General features: G+C 46.8%; 1 protein-coding gene across 3 annotated transcripts in view; it reads right to left on the reverse strand.

Moving 5' to 3' along the window:
• Positions 1–17,338, reverse strand: part of TSPAN1 (tetraspanin 1) — a 412,115-nt gene that overhangs the window by 59,557 nt on the left and 335,220 nt on the right. For all 3 annotated transcript variants that reach the window (XM_078671704.1, XM_078671705.1, XM_078671702.1), the window contains exon 2: positions 14,560–14,624. In XM_078671704.1, coding sequence (XP_078527830.1) covers positions 14,560–14,616 — 57 coding nt within the window. In that variant the 5' untranslated portion in view covers positions 14,617–14,624. The remainder of the gene's footprint in view (positions 1–14,559; positions 14,625–17,338) is intronic.

Here is a 17,338-nt window from a genome sequence, read left to right on the forward strand (position 1 = left end):
TGGTTAAGCACAGTTTTACCATACTTAAATCTACACATATGTACCGTGACAATATGGATCTTCAAGGTACCTAGATGTGGAATACAAAATAGTAAATCTAAACTTACCTATTTTCACTTATCTTCTCGATACTCTAGTCCTTGATATTTTTGACACTATATTAGCTTGTCAGTTAGTTCACCAGTGTTCTACGGCAGCTTCACTAGTGTTCTAATGAATGGCTAGAGCGCTAACATTCTATATTTATGACAAAAGTGTGGCACACTTGGCATCCAACTTAATACTTTTCCTACAGAGGATACTGCAGTAAATGAATAAAGTAAGGGTTTCTTTGTCATAAAAATTGTGGTTAGTGCTCTAGAAACCTAAAATGAGAAAGTTAGACTGACTTTTGCTATAAATACAGAATGTTAGAACTGCATTTGTTCATTAGAAGACTGTGGAAAGCTCCAATAGAACACTGGGGAATCAACTGTCAGGCTTCTGTTGCTGTGGGAAGTATGTTTTACTCTGAGAATATCAGAATTTATTTCCACACGACTGATGGAAATAGTGTGAATTTATAAAAATATGCCTCCATTTTAGGTTTCAGTACAAAAGGGGGTGGTGATGGACGGAGCATATGAACCAATCAAACACTCACACCCAGTCAACAGATCTGGGTTTAATCCATCACCGTTCTTTAGCCCACTCTACCACCCCAGTTCAGACATGGCCATATGCAAATCAGTCTGACCCTGTCCATTTTAGGTTTTGGCACACACTCCATAACCTCTTTGAGAAAATCATGAGATAAAACAGTTCTCAAACATAGTTCATCAAATTCCAGAGTATGTTCAGCATTTTTCACAAGGTAAAATCACCCGAGAACTCCCCAGAATAGGTATAGGGATCACTGGTGGCACTAGGCTCCCTGAGGGACCCTCCCCTGAAGGAACCTCCCCCAAAGGTTGCTTTGGATCTGGAGCCAGTTAATCAGGTTCCACTGGAGCTGGCAGCGCAGATAGCGGCAGTTCTCCCTTGGTTAGGAAAGGGGGGAATGTTACCGCCTTCAGTGGGCGCAAAGGAAGTAGGAGAGGACCCATTAGCAGAGGCGCAGAAGATGGTGGCGAAGATTGTAGCTGCCCCAAGCGCGGTGCCAGGCCCAGGGCTAAGTTATCCTATTGAACCCCAATCAGCGCACCAGGAGAGTGGAGCTGATAAAGACAAGATGGCGGCGCCAGCGGGAGCTGGGGAAATAGGTAAGGAGGTGCCACTACCATTGCTTGGAGCAGGTGTATTACCCTCTAGGAGGGAGCATTTAGCAAGGCACGTAACACAGGAGGTGAAAGAATTGATATGGTCAGGTGCTTATGTCAATATGTTTTCTCTGCTAGTAGACAATAGGGAAATGGAGTATCCCAGGAAGCAGAAGGATTGGATGCTTCCTAACGAATGGCGGGTTAAAATGTCCAGATTCAGGCTGGAAGAGACCCTGAACAATTGGATTAGGGCATTCTCAGTATTTATGGCCATAATAGCTGAACGTTCTCCTAATTTGCAAGCAGAAATGGCATGTTATCAGAGCAGGGTCACTATGACTCATAATAAATATGGGGTTGAAGGTTGGAAAGACTATGACATGAATTTCAGGAAGGCCAAGGAATTTGACCCTACACTCACCTGGGATCGGGTGGACTCCATCTCATGGTTTGATCAGTTTGGCCCAGGGCAGCCAGGCAATGCATTCCAAAATTGGAACAAGGGTCACACTTCCCAAGCACCTCAACCCTTTCGGCCACCGCAAGCGGGGGGCACGACCCCGGGTTCAGGGGACGGGGGTGGGCGAAAAGGTGTGTTGGGATTTTAATAGACGGACATGCACCAGGGCCCAAGGCACGTGTAAATTCAGACATGCATGTTCCATTTGTAATCAACCCTCTCACCCAGAAACAAAATGCCTTAAGAAAGGGAACTCATTTTCAGGAAATAGAGGGAGGAAGAAACAGGAATAAAGAGAAGGAAAGAACGGTAACACATTCCCCCATTGACGTTCTGGCGATGACTCCTTGGTTAAATAGGTACCCAGACCATGCCACTGCTAGGCTGTTACAGGAAGGTTTTTTGTAAGGGCCGCCGGGCTAGAGTTCGCTCTCCCAACACCCAGGCTAGCTGGTGTGGAGCGGTTCCAGTCGCGTGGTGCTTACTGCCAGTCTGTGTACCCCCAACTTGCGCAGGTAAGGGCCTGGATAGGTCCCCTTGTAGGTGGTAAATAACATTGTGCTCGCGGTGTTATTGCGGATCAGGGTGTGAGTTGCCTGGCAATTTTTGGCTTACATAAGATGGCCAGTAAACGTAGCGCAAAGCGTTCCCGCATGGAACATATGCTGGAAGGGATGATGCGTAGTATGGCGACAATGAATAGGAGATGGGGAAAGGTAGAACAAATAGGGAAGAGCATTGTGGAGCTCAGGTAGAGGTTGGATGAACAGACTGGGCCAGCAGGCAGGCCCAAGCGAACAATAGTTCCCCCGCAACCCAGGGGGGAATTGGGCCCACTCCCCAAGTGGGCTAGAGCTATGAAGGAAAAGGCTCAAGATCCAAAGCAACCTTTGGGGGAGGGTCCCTCAGGGAGCCTAGTGCCACCAGTGATCCCTATACCTATTCCTCAGACTCCGGCAAGTATACCTGTGATCCCGGCACCTGCCACGCCGGTGCCGACACCAATTTCAGTGCCTCCAACCACAATTCCGCTGGTCGCAGGTCTAATCCCGGTGGTGCCCACACCTAGCCCCATACCATCACCGGGGGTTCCTGTCCCAAACACAGTGGTCCCCACCCCGGGGTTAGTGCCAGCGCCAGTTAATCGGGTTCCACCGGAGCTGGCAGCGCAGATAGTGGCAGTTCTCCCTTGGTTAGGAAAGGGGGGAATGTTACCGCCTTCAGTGGGCGCAAAGGAAGTAGGAGATGACCCATTAGCAGAGGCGCAGAAGATGGTGGCGAAGATTGTAGCTGGCTTCAGGATTCTGGCAGGGGACTACGCAGGGACTCCAGAATGTAAAAATCAACTGTCAGGCAGGAACCATCCAGGAGTGGCAGCAGTAAAAATTGCATGGCCCCAAAGAAAGAGAAAGGGGAATTCAGGTTAATTCATAATCTGTCAGCCCCTAGAGGCAATTCATTAAATGACGCCATCAATGAAGACATATATAGCGTGAAATATGCCTCTTTTGATCAAGCGGTGGATATGCTAAGAGTACTGGGACCAGGGGCTTTGATGGCCAAGTCAGATGTTGAATCCGCCTTCCGGTTGCTGCCTGTCCACCCTCTAGATCACCATCTTTTGGGTTTTTCATTTCAGGGCAAATTCTATATGGATATTTATTTATTTATTTATTGAAGTTTTGTATAGCGCTAGCTGGACCCGGAGGTATCAGAGCGCTTCACAGCAAATACAGATAAAACAACAACAAGCAGGAAATAGAGTCTGTGCAACAGTAACTTGAGCGGAATAAGGGATGGTGATCTGGTGTGAATCAATCGTTCTGTGTTCCGATAGAAAGCGGACTACCACCGTCACGTATGAGGTTCTTCTTAGGCACCAGAGTGTTCAAGGAAGAAGGCTTTGAGTAGCGATTTGAATTGCCGGAAGGAGGCAGTCATTCTGATATGTGGGGGGATGGAGTTCCAGATCCTGGGGGCATTCCCCGCAAAGGATTTATTTGATGTTTTTCGTTTCTGTGATTTCAGAGGGATGAGTAAAAGTGTGCTGGAACTTCTGAGGTTCCTGGACTGACCCGCCCTTTTGAGTTTGGAAGCCAGGTATTCCGGTTTGCCTGTATGCAGGGCTTTATGAGTAAGGCAAGCTGTGCGGAAGTTGGCTCTTTGGACAATCGGGAGCCATTTCAGTTCTTTGAGTGCTGGGGAGATGTGGTCAAATTTCTTTGTTCCTGTGACCATTCTTGCTGCTGCGTTGAGGGTGGAGGTGAGCGGTTCCAGGTGCGCCTTGGCAGTTCCCGTCAACACGGCGATGCCATAGTCTATTCTGGAAAGCACAAGTGCCTGGGTGGCCTGTTTCAGGTCTTTGGGGGGGGAGGAAGGGTTTAATTTTGTATAGAAGTTTCAGGTTCAGGAATGCGCTTTTGGCGGTTTTAGAGATGTGTTTGTTCATGTCCAGTTTGGAGTCGTGGGTGATTCCTAAGGATTTTGCGGAGTTTGTTGGTGTCAGAGAGACATTGAGAGCATTTAAGGCTTTGAGCCATTCCACTATTTGTGGGTTTTCATCTTTGTTCGATATTAGGAGAACTTCTGTTTTTTCTTCATTCAGTTTGAGGTGGTTGGCTGTGAGCCACTGTTGGACCTCCATGAGTGTCGCATTTAGTCTGTGAATGTCTGCTATCGAGGTGGTTTTCAAATATAGTTGAGTGTCATCTGCGTAAAGGTGGAATGGGATGTTGGAGTTCCTTAGAAGTGAGGTGAGGGGTTCCATGTAGATGTAGAGTTGTGGAGAGAGTACTGACCCTTGGGGGACTCCTCTGCTGACGGGGAGGGGGTCAGATTCGAAGCTGTTGATCTTTATTTTTTGGGTGCGGTTGTTAAGAAAAGAGGAGAACCATTTTAAGACTGTCTTTTCGATGCCCGCTCTCTCTCGGAGGGCATTAAGTAGGAGGGAATGATCCACAGTGTCGAACGCAGCCGAGAGGTCAAGGAGGATGAGAAGGCTGCATTGGTTGGAGTCGAGTGACATGTGCAGATCATCTAGGACATTTAGGATTGCAGTTTCGGTGCTGCAGCCCTTCCTGAACCCTGATTGGTGCGGGTCCAATAGATTGGAAATCTCCAGATGTTGGGTTAATTGTGCAAGCACGCATCTTTCAAGAATTTTGGCTAGGAACGGAAGGTTTGAGACCGGGCGGAAGTTGTTCAGGTCAGTGAGATCAAGGCCAGGTTTTTTTTTTGGAAGAGGAGTGACTTGCTCTAGTTTGAGGCAGTCGGGGATGAAGCCCTCTTTCAAGGAGCTGTTGATGATCTTGGCCCAGATTGGGGCTAGAGTGAGTTTCATATCCTTTGTCAGTCTCGAGGGCAGTTGATCGAGGGAATGAGATGAGGGTTTAGCGGCAGCGATAAGATTGCTTATCAATTCTTCCTTAATCGGCTGGAAGGAAGACCAACGGATAGACGGGGTTACTGGGGGGGTTGAGGTATGGTGTAGGATTCGTGCTGAATGAGCGATCAATTTTGGCGATTTTTTCATTGAAGAAACTAGCAAAGTTTTCGCACAGGGTCTTGGATGCTACTATGTTGGCTGCCTTAGGGATGGAAGTTTGATTCCTGATGATGACGAAGAGTTCTTTGGGGCGGTTTTTGGCGTTATCTAGGGCGAAGCAGAAGAAGGATGACTTTTTGCTTTTGATGTGGGTATAATAGTTTTTGCGAGCTGTCTTGAGTTGATCCCGATGGAGGGCGGTAGGGTTGGTCCTCCAGGTTCTTTCCAAGGATCTTAGATGTCTTCTTTCCTCATTAATGTCAGTCGAGAACCAAGACCTGGAGGGGATGCTTCGGGTTTTTTTTGTTTCAGAGGTGATCCAGGGCGAGCTCGAGGTTGGAATGGTAGAGTGAGGTGAGATCTGAGGTTGAGAGGGACTCCTTCGTGTTCGGGAGGAGTGAGCTGAGACCTTCTTCTAGCTTGTCTCGGGGGATTCTGGAAGTGTTCCTGACCCACTTGGGGGGGGCTTGGGTGGGTGGGAGGGAGGGATAGGGCCTGCTGAGTAATATGAAAGAGAATGATGTGGTGGTCTGACCAGTCCACCGGGATGATGTGATCAATCGAGATTGCATTTTTGTTCGCAATGATGGCATCCAGGGTCGCTCCTCTGTAGTGCGTTTCCTCTGAGCAGTGTTGGATCAGATCGTTGGCTTGCAGAAGGGAGTTGAGAGATTGAATCAGCGGGTTATTGGATTCGTTCCATCTGAGGTTGAGGTCGCCTAGAATTAGAGTGTCGTCGCTGTTAAGAGTTGATTGGGTGATGAGATCTGACAGTTGAGTTCTAAATTAGTTGGAGTTGCCTGGGGGATGGTATAGGAGATGGCATTGACGTGAGCTCTGACATTGAGATTTGATGTTGACTGACAGGCATTCAAAGGAACTGTACAGGCCGGAGGGAGGTTCGGAGCTGGAGAGGTCATTTTTGTGGATAATTGCTATGCCCCCACCTTTGTGTAGGGGTCTGTCTTTACGGATGATTGAGAAACCGGGAGGGACCAGCATGTCCAGAATGGGGAGAGATAGGGTGTTTAGCCATGTTTCCGTGATGAAGGCTACATCCAGGTCATGGGAGAGGATGGCTTTGGCTATTTCCGTTGCATGTTTGACTGCGGACCGGCTGTTGATAAGCATACAGTTCATGGGGGGGGGGGGGGACTTCTTTCGCTTTTATCTTGTCGGGTTTGGCTCTGGGTATGGAGGAAAGAAACGGTGGAGGTCTCGGGGCTCTGCTGGGGGAGGGGGGGGGGGGGTTTCTACCTACTCCGGTGATGACTTGTATCGAAGAGGTGAGAGTCGAGTTCGTGCGTGGAGCCTGGGCTGACTGGTTCGGGGGGAGTTCGTACGAGGCGACGAGTGCGCTCACTTCCTGGGGAGAGAGGGAGTTGGTAGTTCTTCTGGGAATGATTGTTCGTGGTTCCGTCAGGCCCTTAGTGCGAGGATGCAGGGAACCTGGGTGTGGGTGGACCTGGATGGTGTTGGGATAGTCATTCCTGGGGCGGGGGGGGAGGAGGGATGTGGGGTGGAGGGGAGGGCATCTGGAGATTCCCTAAGGCAGATAGGGTTTCTTTCAGGCCTAGGATCAGGGTCGCGATCTGCGCCTCAATAAGGTTGAGGCGATGCGCCATCTCGGGCGAGGAGGATAGGAGGGGAGGATCTCTGTAGGGGGGAGGATCTCTGCGGGGAAGGGGCTGAGTGCTAGTTGTGGTTTGGGAACTGGGGTGAGGGGGGGTGTGATTCCTTTTGGGATGAGTGGGGGGCTGAGTACTTGAAGTTAGGGAGTGATGGGGAGGACGGGGGTAGGGGGAAAGGGGGAGCGAGAGGATGCATGTTTGGTAGATTGGGAGAGCAAGGAAGGTTGGGGAGACTGGGGTGGATCTCTAAGGGCGGCGGATTGGTAGCTAGGGGTGTTTTGGGAGCTGGGGAGAGGGGGGTTGGGGGTCCTTTGGGGATGAGAGGATGGCTGGATAGTGAGTGTGCATGATATGTGCATGCCCATGGGTTGTTCTGTGTCCTGTGCTTACTTTGAGAAATTCAGTTCATTTATGGAATAGGCTCTGAGACAGGCGACAGGACACCAGTATGTCATGCATTATCTGGATGACTTTCTCTGGGGTCGGCGGGCTCCCGGGAATGCGCCTGCCCATTGCAGGAATTTTGCGTGCTCATGTGGACTTTTGGGGTCCCTCTGGCATCAGGGAAGACGGTTGGTCCAGCAACCACAATAGAATTCTTAGACATTGAGTTGGACTTGGTACAGGGATGTTTTAGGTTATCTGAAGAAAAAATACAGAAATTTAGGGCAGCACTCCAGAAATGTTTGGCAATGGTTAAAGTAACCTTACACCAGTTACAACAGATTGTTGGCCAGTGAATTTTGTACTAAGGGTAATGCCTATGGCACGTCCATTCTCCTGTTTGATCTCGCAGGCCATGACGGGACTAAAGGAAAAACAACATCACACCAGACTGTTGTCTGAGGTTCGCCAGGACATGCGGATTTGGAGCGCATTTCTGGAGGGTTTCAATGGCAGGGTAGTGTGGTCCGGGCCACCCACTATGTCAGCGGAGTTAGGTTTATGGACTGACGCCGCGGGCATTGTGGGATTTGGTGCCATATGCGGGAGAGCATGAGAGGCTCAGCATTGGCCGAATTGGTGGAGCGAGAGTGGTCTGACAGTCAATATAGGTTTCCTGGAACTCTTTCCCATCTGGGTGGCTCTGACCGTTTGACCTCATCAGCTGGGTAACCAATCTGTGATTTTCTGGTCAGACAATATGACAGTGGTAGAATGTATCAATCAACAAGCTGCTCGGTGTAAAATTATCCTCCGCTTGTTGAAAGAGATAGTGCTGTTGTGCATGAAACTGAACATACAGTTTAAGGCTAAACATGTACCGGATGTGCTAAATAATGCAGCTGACGCACTCTCTCGCTTCAAGATGCAGGTTTTCAGGGAACACTTACCATCTGCAGAGGCGACACCAACACACTTCCCGAAAGCACTCTGGCAGATTGGTGCCCCCAACTACAGACCCTCGTGGCAGCTTGTCTAGTGCCCAGGAAAGCTTACGAAGGACGTTTTGTTCTTACTGCACTTTTTTGGGACAGGATTGGGCGGATAGCTGGCATAAGTCAGGGGCATTCCTCCAGTATCTAGATGCTTTGAATAAAGAGGGGCGCTCTGCGGCGACAGCTAGGCTTCATGTAGCAGCAGTTTCTTTCTTTGCGCAGATCAAGGCCACCAGGGACCCCACGAATAGTTTCATTGTGAGGAAGGCTCTAAAAGGACGGCGGCGCCTCCGGGGAGCCGACCCAGACACAAGGCAACCGATAGGTTTAGAGCGGCTGGTATCACTGTTAACTGCCCTGGGTGGCATTTGCAGCTCACCAGGAGAGGCATTATTGTTCAGAGCTGCCTTTACACTAGCTTTCTATGGGGCATTTAGAGTAGGGGAACTAGTGGCGCACAACAAACAGGATGTGCTAGGTGGGCTTCAGCTGGAGCACACAAAGATGCAGGGCAGCACACTGCTAATAACCATTAAAAAATCTAAAACTGACCAAGAAGCCCATGGTGAAGAGTTCGTACTTCATCGGGCGCAAGGCAACCCATGCTGCCCATTGATGCACCTAGAGGCCTTCCTCCAACAGGGGAATAGTACAGCAGGGGAGACACTACTAATGCATACTGACGGTACCCCGCTCACCAAGTTCCAATTTAAAAGGGTATTGGCCATGGCTATCGGCAGGACTGGTTTGGATCCAAAAAACTTTGGAACACATTCATTCCGGATAGGGACTGCCACTGAGGCAACAGCTAGAGGTTTGCACAGCAACAGTGTAAAAATAATTGGAAGATGGTCTTCTAATGGTTACAAGCGCTATGTGGGGCTGCACATGTGTGAGAGTGTCAAGACAACTGTAGACTGATGCTTGTCCTCTTTGTTTGCTTATATTTCAGTTTCTCTAACCTGTCACTCAGGAGGGAAACTGCCGTCAGCATATCAACAGCAAGATTCTTCGCAATGGCTGCCACATCCACAGGACAAAGGAGCACAAGTTGTGTGGGTTATTGGTCATTCGTATCTACGGCGCATGAAATCTGTTTTTCTTGCGGTTAACTACAGACAGAGAGCTGAGCAGGATGGTTTCAAGTTATCTTTCCATGGTAAAGGGGGTCTCTGCCTCAGTCAGTTTAGGTGGTTTGTTGCAGATCTGTTGAACAGATACAGTCCGCGGCCCACAGTCGTGATCTTGCATTTGGGCGGGAACAAGCTGGCAAATTTGGGGAGAAGGGTCTTGATGAGGAGATAATCTCTGAGTTAGGCTGGTTAGCTAAGACATGCAAGGGCTCCACCATAGTTTGGTCCCAGATGATACCCAGATTCAAATGGGAGGGGAGGAGATTCTGTAAAAGCGTTGAATCACTCGGTAAAGAGGATTAACAATACAATTGAGAAATTGTTTAGGTCACCTTAGCTGCAAAACATAGCGCATGGGTGTATCAGGGGGAAACCGTGCTTCTTAAAAGACGGGGTCCATATGACTAGAGGAGGCAATGAGATCTTATTGGAGAACATTATGGCTTGGTAAGGGGGTGTTAAAGCAGGGCATGACCTTTCAGTCTAGGAGGATAGGAGGGGGGGAGGGGGAGGCAGATAGTCGGGCAACTACGCTGGCCTTTGGTGGTAAGGTCAAGATTGGTGAGCAGTCAATTTAAGGTCCTTAAGGGGCGGTGCTATTCTTGAATGGGGTCGCCCAGGGGGAGGGACAAGTGGTCTCTCCTAGAACTCCAGGGGCGGTACATTTGGTTGGCTGGATGGATGCGGGGGAGTCACGCTTTCTTTAGACTGGTTAGCCACCCCGCAAGGGCATAATGACGTCACTAAACGGCGTACGGGGGTAACCGGGGGGGGGGTACCCTCTCGGTAAACGGGCCATCTGCACATGCGCACTCCTACGGGAGGGCGTGGCTGATAGATAAGGATCGGACACCAGTTAGTCAGACACCTTGCCATAGGATACACAGAAAATCATTAATGTGTGATTATGATTCAGATATTTGTTTCGGATAGGAAATACTTTGTATTAGAAGTATGTTAAGGTTAGCCATCTGATATCTGTGTACATGAATTGTAATCTAATGTCACATACGTTTTTCTGCGTAATAACATTTTGTAAATATTGTTTATTTCAATTTTATTTGATTTGTATGTTTTTAATAAATACGGCCGGGAGGTTGACGACCCCCCCGCCTCCAAAGAAATCCTCTTTGTATGTCCAATTTTAATAAATGTTGGTTTACACAAGGCGGGGGAGGGGGATGTTCGTTAGTCCCTGGCCATACTGACTCTAAGCATAGTCTAGCAGCCTCTCAGAGGCACAGGCACAAAGGTAAATTTTCACATTCTGTAACATGTAAGCCCGCCTCCACAAGCTCCTAGTGTCTCAGTAGAGACTCTTGCACTTGGCAGAGGTCCAACCTGCGACGGTTCAGTATAATGGCCATTACACTAGATTCGATAAAGGTGTAAGAGGATAAGATATGTTTATTTGTATGTGCGATGCCACCAGCGCACAATGTGATCAAAACTGGATCGAGTTCAGAAACTGTTTTTAGGGACACACCAGAACCTCTCAAAGGGGGATCAAACACAAATAAACTGCCTGATGCTCCTTCTGCCTGGCAGAAACAGGTCATACGAGTGGTAGACCTAATGGAAGTCTTGGCAGCGGAAAGATCTTATGACGTCAGATAACAAAAGCTGCTTGTGCACATGTTTATTTGTTATATGCTAAAGATTAGATCTTATATTTACTGAAGCTTAAAGCAAGGGTTGTGCAAGTTAGTTAAAGGAAGAGCGTGTGCACAGGCATAAAGATGCAACCATTATCTACCCTTTTGCGCATATGATGCTAAAGAAATCCCTATTCTAAAAGAAGTACCAAATATTTTTTACACTTAGGATCTGATTCACAAAGGTAAAGTTATGTGTAAGTTAACTCTTGCTGTACTACCTTTACTAATTTTTGGTATTTACAAACTACATGTGTACTAATAATGTTACCAGCAGTAATATTACACTATTGCTTTTTGAAATATGAGATCTCTTTTCACAAGGCTATAGCGCCACAAGAGTGGTAAATTACTACAATACATTACCAGTTTGCCTTCCTCAATACTCATTCCTACAGCTGGACAGTTATAAACTCTGCTACAAGAACGCTAACAAGCTTCCCAGGAAACCCACAAACCCTACTAATAGCACCAAACTGGCAGGTTATCTGCAAACATCAGGCATTCCTACAAGCGGCTTATTACTGGATTCAAAGCTTTAAATGAGTTATCTCCCTACTACATATCATGAATGCTGACTAGATCTGAACCCGCAAGTACCTGTCGCTCAACTAACTAAAACATCCTTTTCTCCTCTAAAACTCCCTGACCTGCCTCACAAGTCGCTCATTCTAGTTACTCTGAATTGTACTCTCAGCTGAATTACACAACATCTCCTCTCTCACCACCTTCAAAATAGCCTTAAAGTCTCATCTCTGAAATCTGCAAATTAATTAATGATGAAAACAAAAAACACTTCACTTCACCTATGCCCTGACACGCCTCCCTAAAATCAATATACTGATATCTACATATTGAATCATTTGCCTGCTATGTTTAGTATTTGTGTATCTAGACCGGTGAACATCAAACGTCAAAATTCATCTTACCTAAAAAAATAAAAAAAATCCGCCTACCTCCCAAAGTATTTACATGTAGTTCTGATGTTAGGTACAGATTTGGTTTATATAATCATGTTTATAGCACAATAAATATGAATAAACAAAGTTCAACAGCCATGCAAATTGGGCTCAACTACTAGAATTTAATATTTTCCTGTAGACTAGATAAGGTCATATGTTGTAATTGAGATCATTAAACAGGCCGGTCAAACACCTACAGATTTGCACTTGCTAGCCACTCCTTGATAAACACTGCCAGTGACCTATTTCTGCTTCTTTTAAGAGTTCTTGCTGGCTATTAGAGAATAATGACTAGATCCGTACCCTCAAGTAAATGTCGCTCGACTAACCAACCATTGTACCATTACCCTACTACGTATGTGTACACTTCTTTTCTCTTCCGAAGATCTGTGCTAATGCTCATGTATGTTTGTGTGTGTGTGGTTGACGGTGCTTCACACACTTCATGATCTGTGGTAGTGCCCATGCAGTGATAAAAACGTTCCAGACCAGTGCTTCCTAAACTTTAGAACCCTGACCCAATTTTTGCAACAAACTTTTGCTTACCCCCTACTATTAAGGGACATGAAGCGGGATGATTTTTTTAATGTAATTATTTTTTAATACTGCTTTTTTACCTTTAACATTGAAAACCATTATCAAAAATCGGATTACTTGCATTTAAAATGACTTTCACTAACTACTTAAAATTAGCTTGCAACCAACAGCGGCTGGCAGGGAATGAGGGTGGAGGGGGTGGGGGGCAGCGGACAAAATAAAAAAAACCACCACTTGTGTCGTTTGCCAGCCATATCTCTCTTTCGCTTCTCCAGAACCAGGAAACACCGAGGCTGCCATTAGCTCCCTTAAGCCAATCACAACACTGCTATGCAGCGTTGTGGTACTGGGGGCCTGGGCATGTTCCCCTCCAGGATGTGTAATGTAGCCTGGTGGGGAACATGCAAAGTGGTTATGACTCTTTGGCCGGGCCAGGACGGCCAGCCAAGCAGTTGTGCTCACGTGGAGTGTTCAAACTACTCCCCCCCCCCCCATACCTCCAGCCCCGTCACAACCTAACCCAGCCCCCGACCTGCCAAAAATAAAATGGTAACTACGTTATTATCATTTTATTTTTCCTGCTCAAAGAGCAGTGGGGCAGCGCTCCTCGCCTTAGATGAGGAGCTGCCCCTGATTGCAACCCATCAGTAGGTCGTGACCCAGCAGTTCAGGAAATGCTCAAGCCCATATGAGGTGAATCCTGTGTATTGCTTCCGAAGACCTGTGCTAGTGCCCAGTGTGTGTGTGATGCACACTTCCTTGCACTTTTGAGGATCTGTGCTAGAGCCTGTGTGTGGTAAAAACTGCTTATTCCTTCAGAGGACCTGTGCTAGTGCCCGTACATGTGATATATACTTCTAAGACCGGTTGAGGACATGTACTAAAGATCAGTTAAATTAAAGTTAAATGCGGATTATGCCTTTGAAGGATCCGTGCTGGTACTTGTGCACGTTTGTATGTGAGGTGCACACACCCCTCACACACTTGAGGACCTGGGTTAGACCAGATATGTGTGGTGATCAATGCTTATACCTCTTGGGGTTCCACACTAATGCCTATTTGTGAGGTCTATGAATGCCGTGCACTCCTTTTACCTGTACTAGTGACCGCATCCGGACACATCACCCATCCTCATACAAGGAGGTGACTGGATGTTTTTTCATTAAATACATAAATGTTGGAGAACATGCATGAGTGTGCATAGAACAATTTTTTTTTAAACACGTTCCCCTCTTCATTAGAGAAAGTTAATGTCACAGCGATTCAATAAAAGTAATGCATGTATGGACACATAGTGAACCTTTTTTTCAGGGAGAGGTTGGCGTGTATGTGTTGAGAAGCTCAAACTCTCAACGTAGACTGTACACCAGTAACCGCCGGTGTGGCTGCACCTCCACTCAGTCCTACTCACATGCTCAGACCACAACCTGAATGAACCCAAAGACTGCCACATTAATACTCCAAGGGGGACATGTCCACATTCACTATTTATGGTCTGGGAGATATTGAAGAACAGGCCATGCCTCTTGTGGAATCGGACACGGAACAAGTCAAATCAAGCTAACCAAACACACTGCAAGAGAAACTGACGTGAGATGTACACTGTTGGTGTTCCAGTGACATTACCCTATTGACTTGGCAGATAAAAAGAGTAGGATAGAGTAACATACTCTGGTACCTATACACGGTTATATACACTATAAGATAATTCAGTTTTACAAAGCGTATTTTAAAGTATGCCAACTTAGACTATCTCGAAACAGCAACATCATGGCAGTGGTCTTTGAAGGAGCCCGCTAAAGTACCTGCCCCGGTGACCAACTTTTTATACATGTTATTAGGACACGTGCTCTCCTGCTAGATTCTCAACAGGATCCTACAACAGCCAATCGCAAATGTGCCAATGTGACAGGTGTGCTGGTGCAGGTAATCGCAGCAGAGGAAACAGACAGAACACAGAGTACACAAGAAGGAACAAGCATCCTCCTCCATAAAGAAAAAAGTGTGCAATACTCACAAAAATGATAAGGTTGAATAAGATCATCAAGACCTTGATAAATGTAAAGCAACTCATTTTGGAACCTGGAATGGAAAATACAAACAAAATTAGAATTTTACACCATCATCATCTCTATTTTACAAACACCACTTCCCTGGAAAACAAAAACACTAGGCAACATTATTCATCGAGGAAGCATGATTGGCAGGCCAATGGTAGTGCAAGCACATATGGAAGAGCCAACGCAAACAGCACCACCAACCAGCAAATCATATATCATAAACCAGCAAACTACTTGCAAACGGCGAGGGAAGACATTGTTCAACAGGCTGTGCCCGCGGCCCGCTGACTAACGTGTAGCAATGTTAAATGTAACTAAGAAAATCTTGGAAACGTTCTGCACAAAGTGAGACCTGTTGTGATCACGACACCAGGCAGAAGAGGTTCACAACAGACTGCAATCTTTATAAACTTCTATTAAAAGAGAAGTTATACGTAGGCTATTCTGTCCTTAGCCACTCTAATTTGCAGTAAAATACTTCCCCAGGAAGAAATAGTAGTAGACAAAAGTCCGGTATAGACATTTTTAACCCATATCCAAACAGTTTCATTTGGCTATGTAAGAGGTTCCATGAGAAAACGTGGACATTTCAAATATGGTATTAACAACGTTTCTAAATTTCCTTCCATCAGGGTCTTTCATTGTGCTCTGTATTCTTGGGATTCTGAAGTAGCAGTGGGGCTGCCGTGCATGCACAGGTGTGTGTCGAGGTAGTGGTTATACGGGGTTGGGGAGAACCCTGTACGGTGTACTACATCTGTCACACACACCTTAAGGTAAACAGAGTTCTCCTTTGGCGTGCAGAGCGACAAAAATAAAGACATATAAAACACATCTCATCAGTTACCCAGCAAAATAACTTGCAAATCCACAATCAAATCCAACCAGCAGCTAAATGTTTTAGACCATAGGATCATTGCTAAGCACACATCTTCGGAGCCACGGGCGGACGGTTAATCCGTAGCGAGGGAGTAGCCTCGAGGAAAGTGTGCCTACAGGCGTCCCTCCTATCCCCATTTGGACTCATGAAGCCTGATTGAGGCTAATTACATATAGCATAAGAACAGACTGACTAGGCGCTGAATGTATTTATTTCTATTTTATCTATCTCTACTCTCACTTGAAAAAAAGATATCTCGACGACTGAAGGAGTGGTAACAGGGAGTAACTGCCTTAGGTCATGATAAAAAGCCTTGGGTTAGGGCTTGAAACTAGTTGACCAGATAAACTTGGGGACATCATCCCAGTAGTAACTCACCCTCCCCATTTTCTAACCATATCGAACCAATAAATAACGTTTTTTCCTACTAGCCAGATATATTTTTTTTTTTTATTTCTGTAATTTTTTATTGTATAAAAATATATATTTACATGGAGCATGGAATATACATGAGTGGAGGAAGAGGGAGGAGAAAGAGGCAAAAGATTAACCCCTTGCATGCTCATGACGGAACGGTTCTGTCATCAGCGTCGGTGCTCCGGTGCTGATGACGGAACATTTCCATCATGAGCCAATACGGTTTTAAACCCTTCAGCACTGCAGCGAAATTCGCGCAGCACTGAAGGGGTTTCATTTTCGACTTCTATCCTTCTCTAGCCAGATATTTTTAACTCAAGTATTTATACATATAAAAAAACACACCGATATTTATGCATTCTGAATAGGCATAGATACTATCAGTACCCCCATGTATCAATCGGTCGCAGCTCGCCCCTTTCCGTAGCGGGTTAGGGAAGAATCCTATGATGAAGCATGCCACCTAGGGGAAACCCTGGTGGGTGAAGAGAAAACCTGGGCACTGGTGGATTAGTCAACTGCAAACCTGGTGAATCCCCCAGTAGGTTGCAGGCATGGCGGTGCCTTTCATGGACGTTGCCCACAAGCAGCTGTGATGGTGCAGTCCTCCCACCTACCCTGCAATACAAGTACACATTTGCGTCTGTGCTGCGCAAGGCTTAGCACATGGGTGAACGTTCACAGGCAGTGATCGACCATTTCCTGAAGATGTTGCAGCCAGCCATAAACTCACCCTGGTCTCTGTGAAAGCGCAGGGCTTGCAACAGATGGCATATCACCATGTAAAGACATAGGCACTGTCCATTAATCAAGGGGCCCATACTTACAGTCACACTAAAGCACAAGTTACTTACCTTCAGTAACGATATATCTGTGAGAAACATTAGTAGTGATAGATTCCTTACCTTAGAATTACCCCAGGCGTCAGACTAGATCCGGAAAGTTTTTTTGTCAGCAGTACCCCTGCGCATTGGTAGGCGTCTTAGTGCAGCTCCGCGTGCGTTGTTGGCGCCGGGATGACGTCAGAGCTACTTAGACGCGCCCACGCGTGCTGACGTCAGTTTTCTTTTTCCGCGCCAGCAAGCGCAGATCCAGGAAGATCAAGTTCCCCCAGTCACTTTTTGACTGGGTTTTATGAGGCCTTTTACCTTGTCTTTTTGAGTCGATCGACTCCAGGCTCTCTCTTCTAAGCCTCCTTTACTCTCTGTCCATAAGGACAAAGTTGTGCTAAGGACTCAGCCTTCTTTTCTGCCAAAGGTTATGACTGCCTTTCACATCGGCCAGACCATCACTTTGCCCACCTTCTTTCCACCTCCTCATCCCTCAAAAGAGGAAGAGAGGCTCCACCGTCTGGACCCAAAACGTGCGCTCTCTTTCCATCTGGACCGCACATAACAGTTCCGGGTGGATGACCAGCTCTTTGTTGGCTATGTGGGCGC

Source organism: Lissotriton helveticus, chromosome 1_2 (genome assembly GCF_964261635.1).
Source record: "Lissotriton helveticus chromosome 1_2, aLisHel1.1, whole genome shotgun sequence".
In the NCBI taxonomy this organism is placed as follows: domain Eukaryota; kingdom Metazoa; phylum Chordata; class Amphibia; order Caudata; family Salamandridae; genus Lissotriton; species Lissotriton helveticus.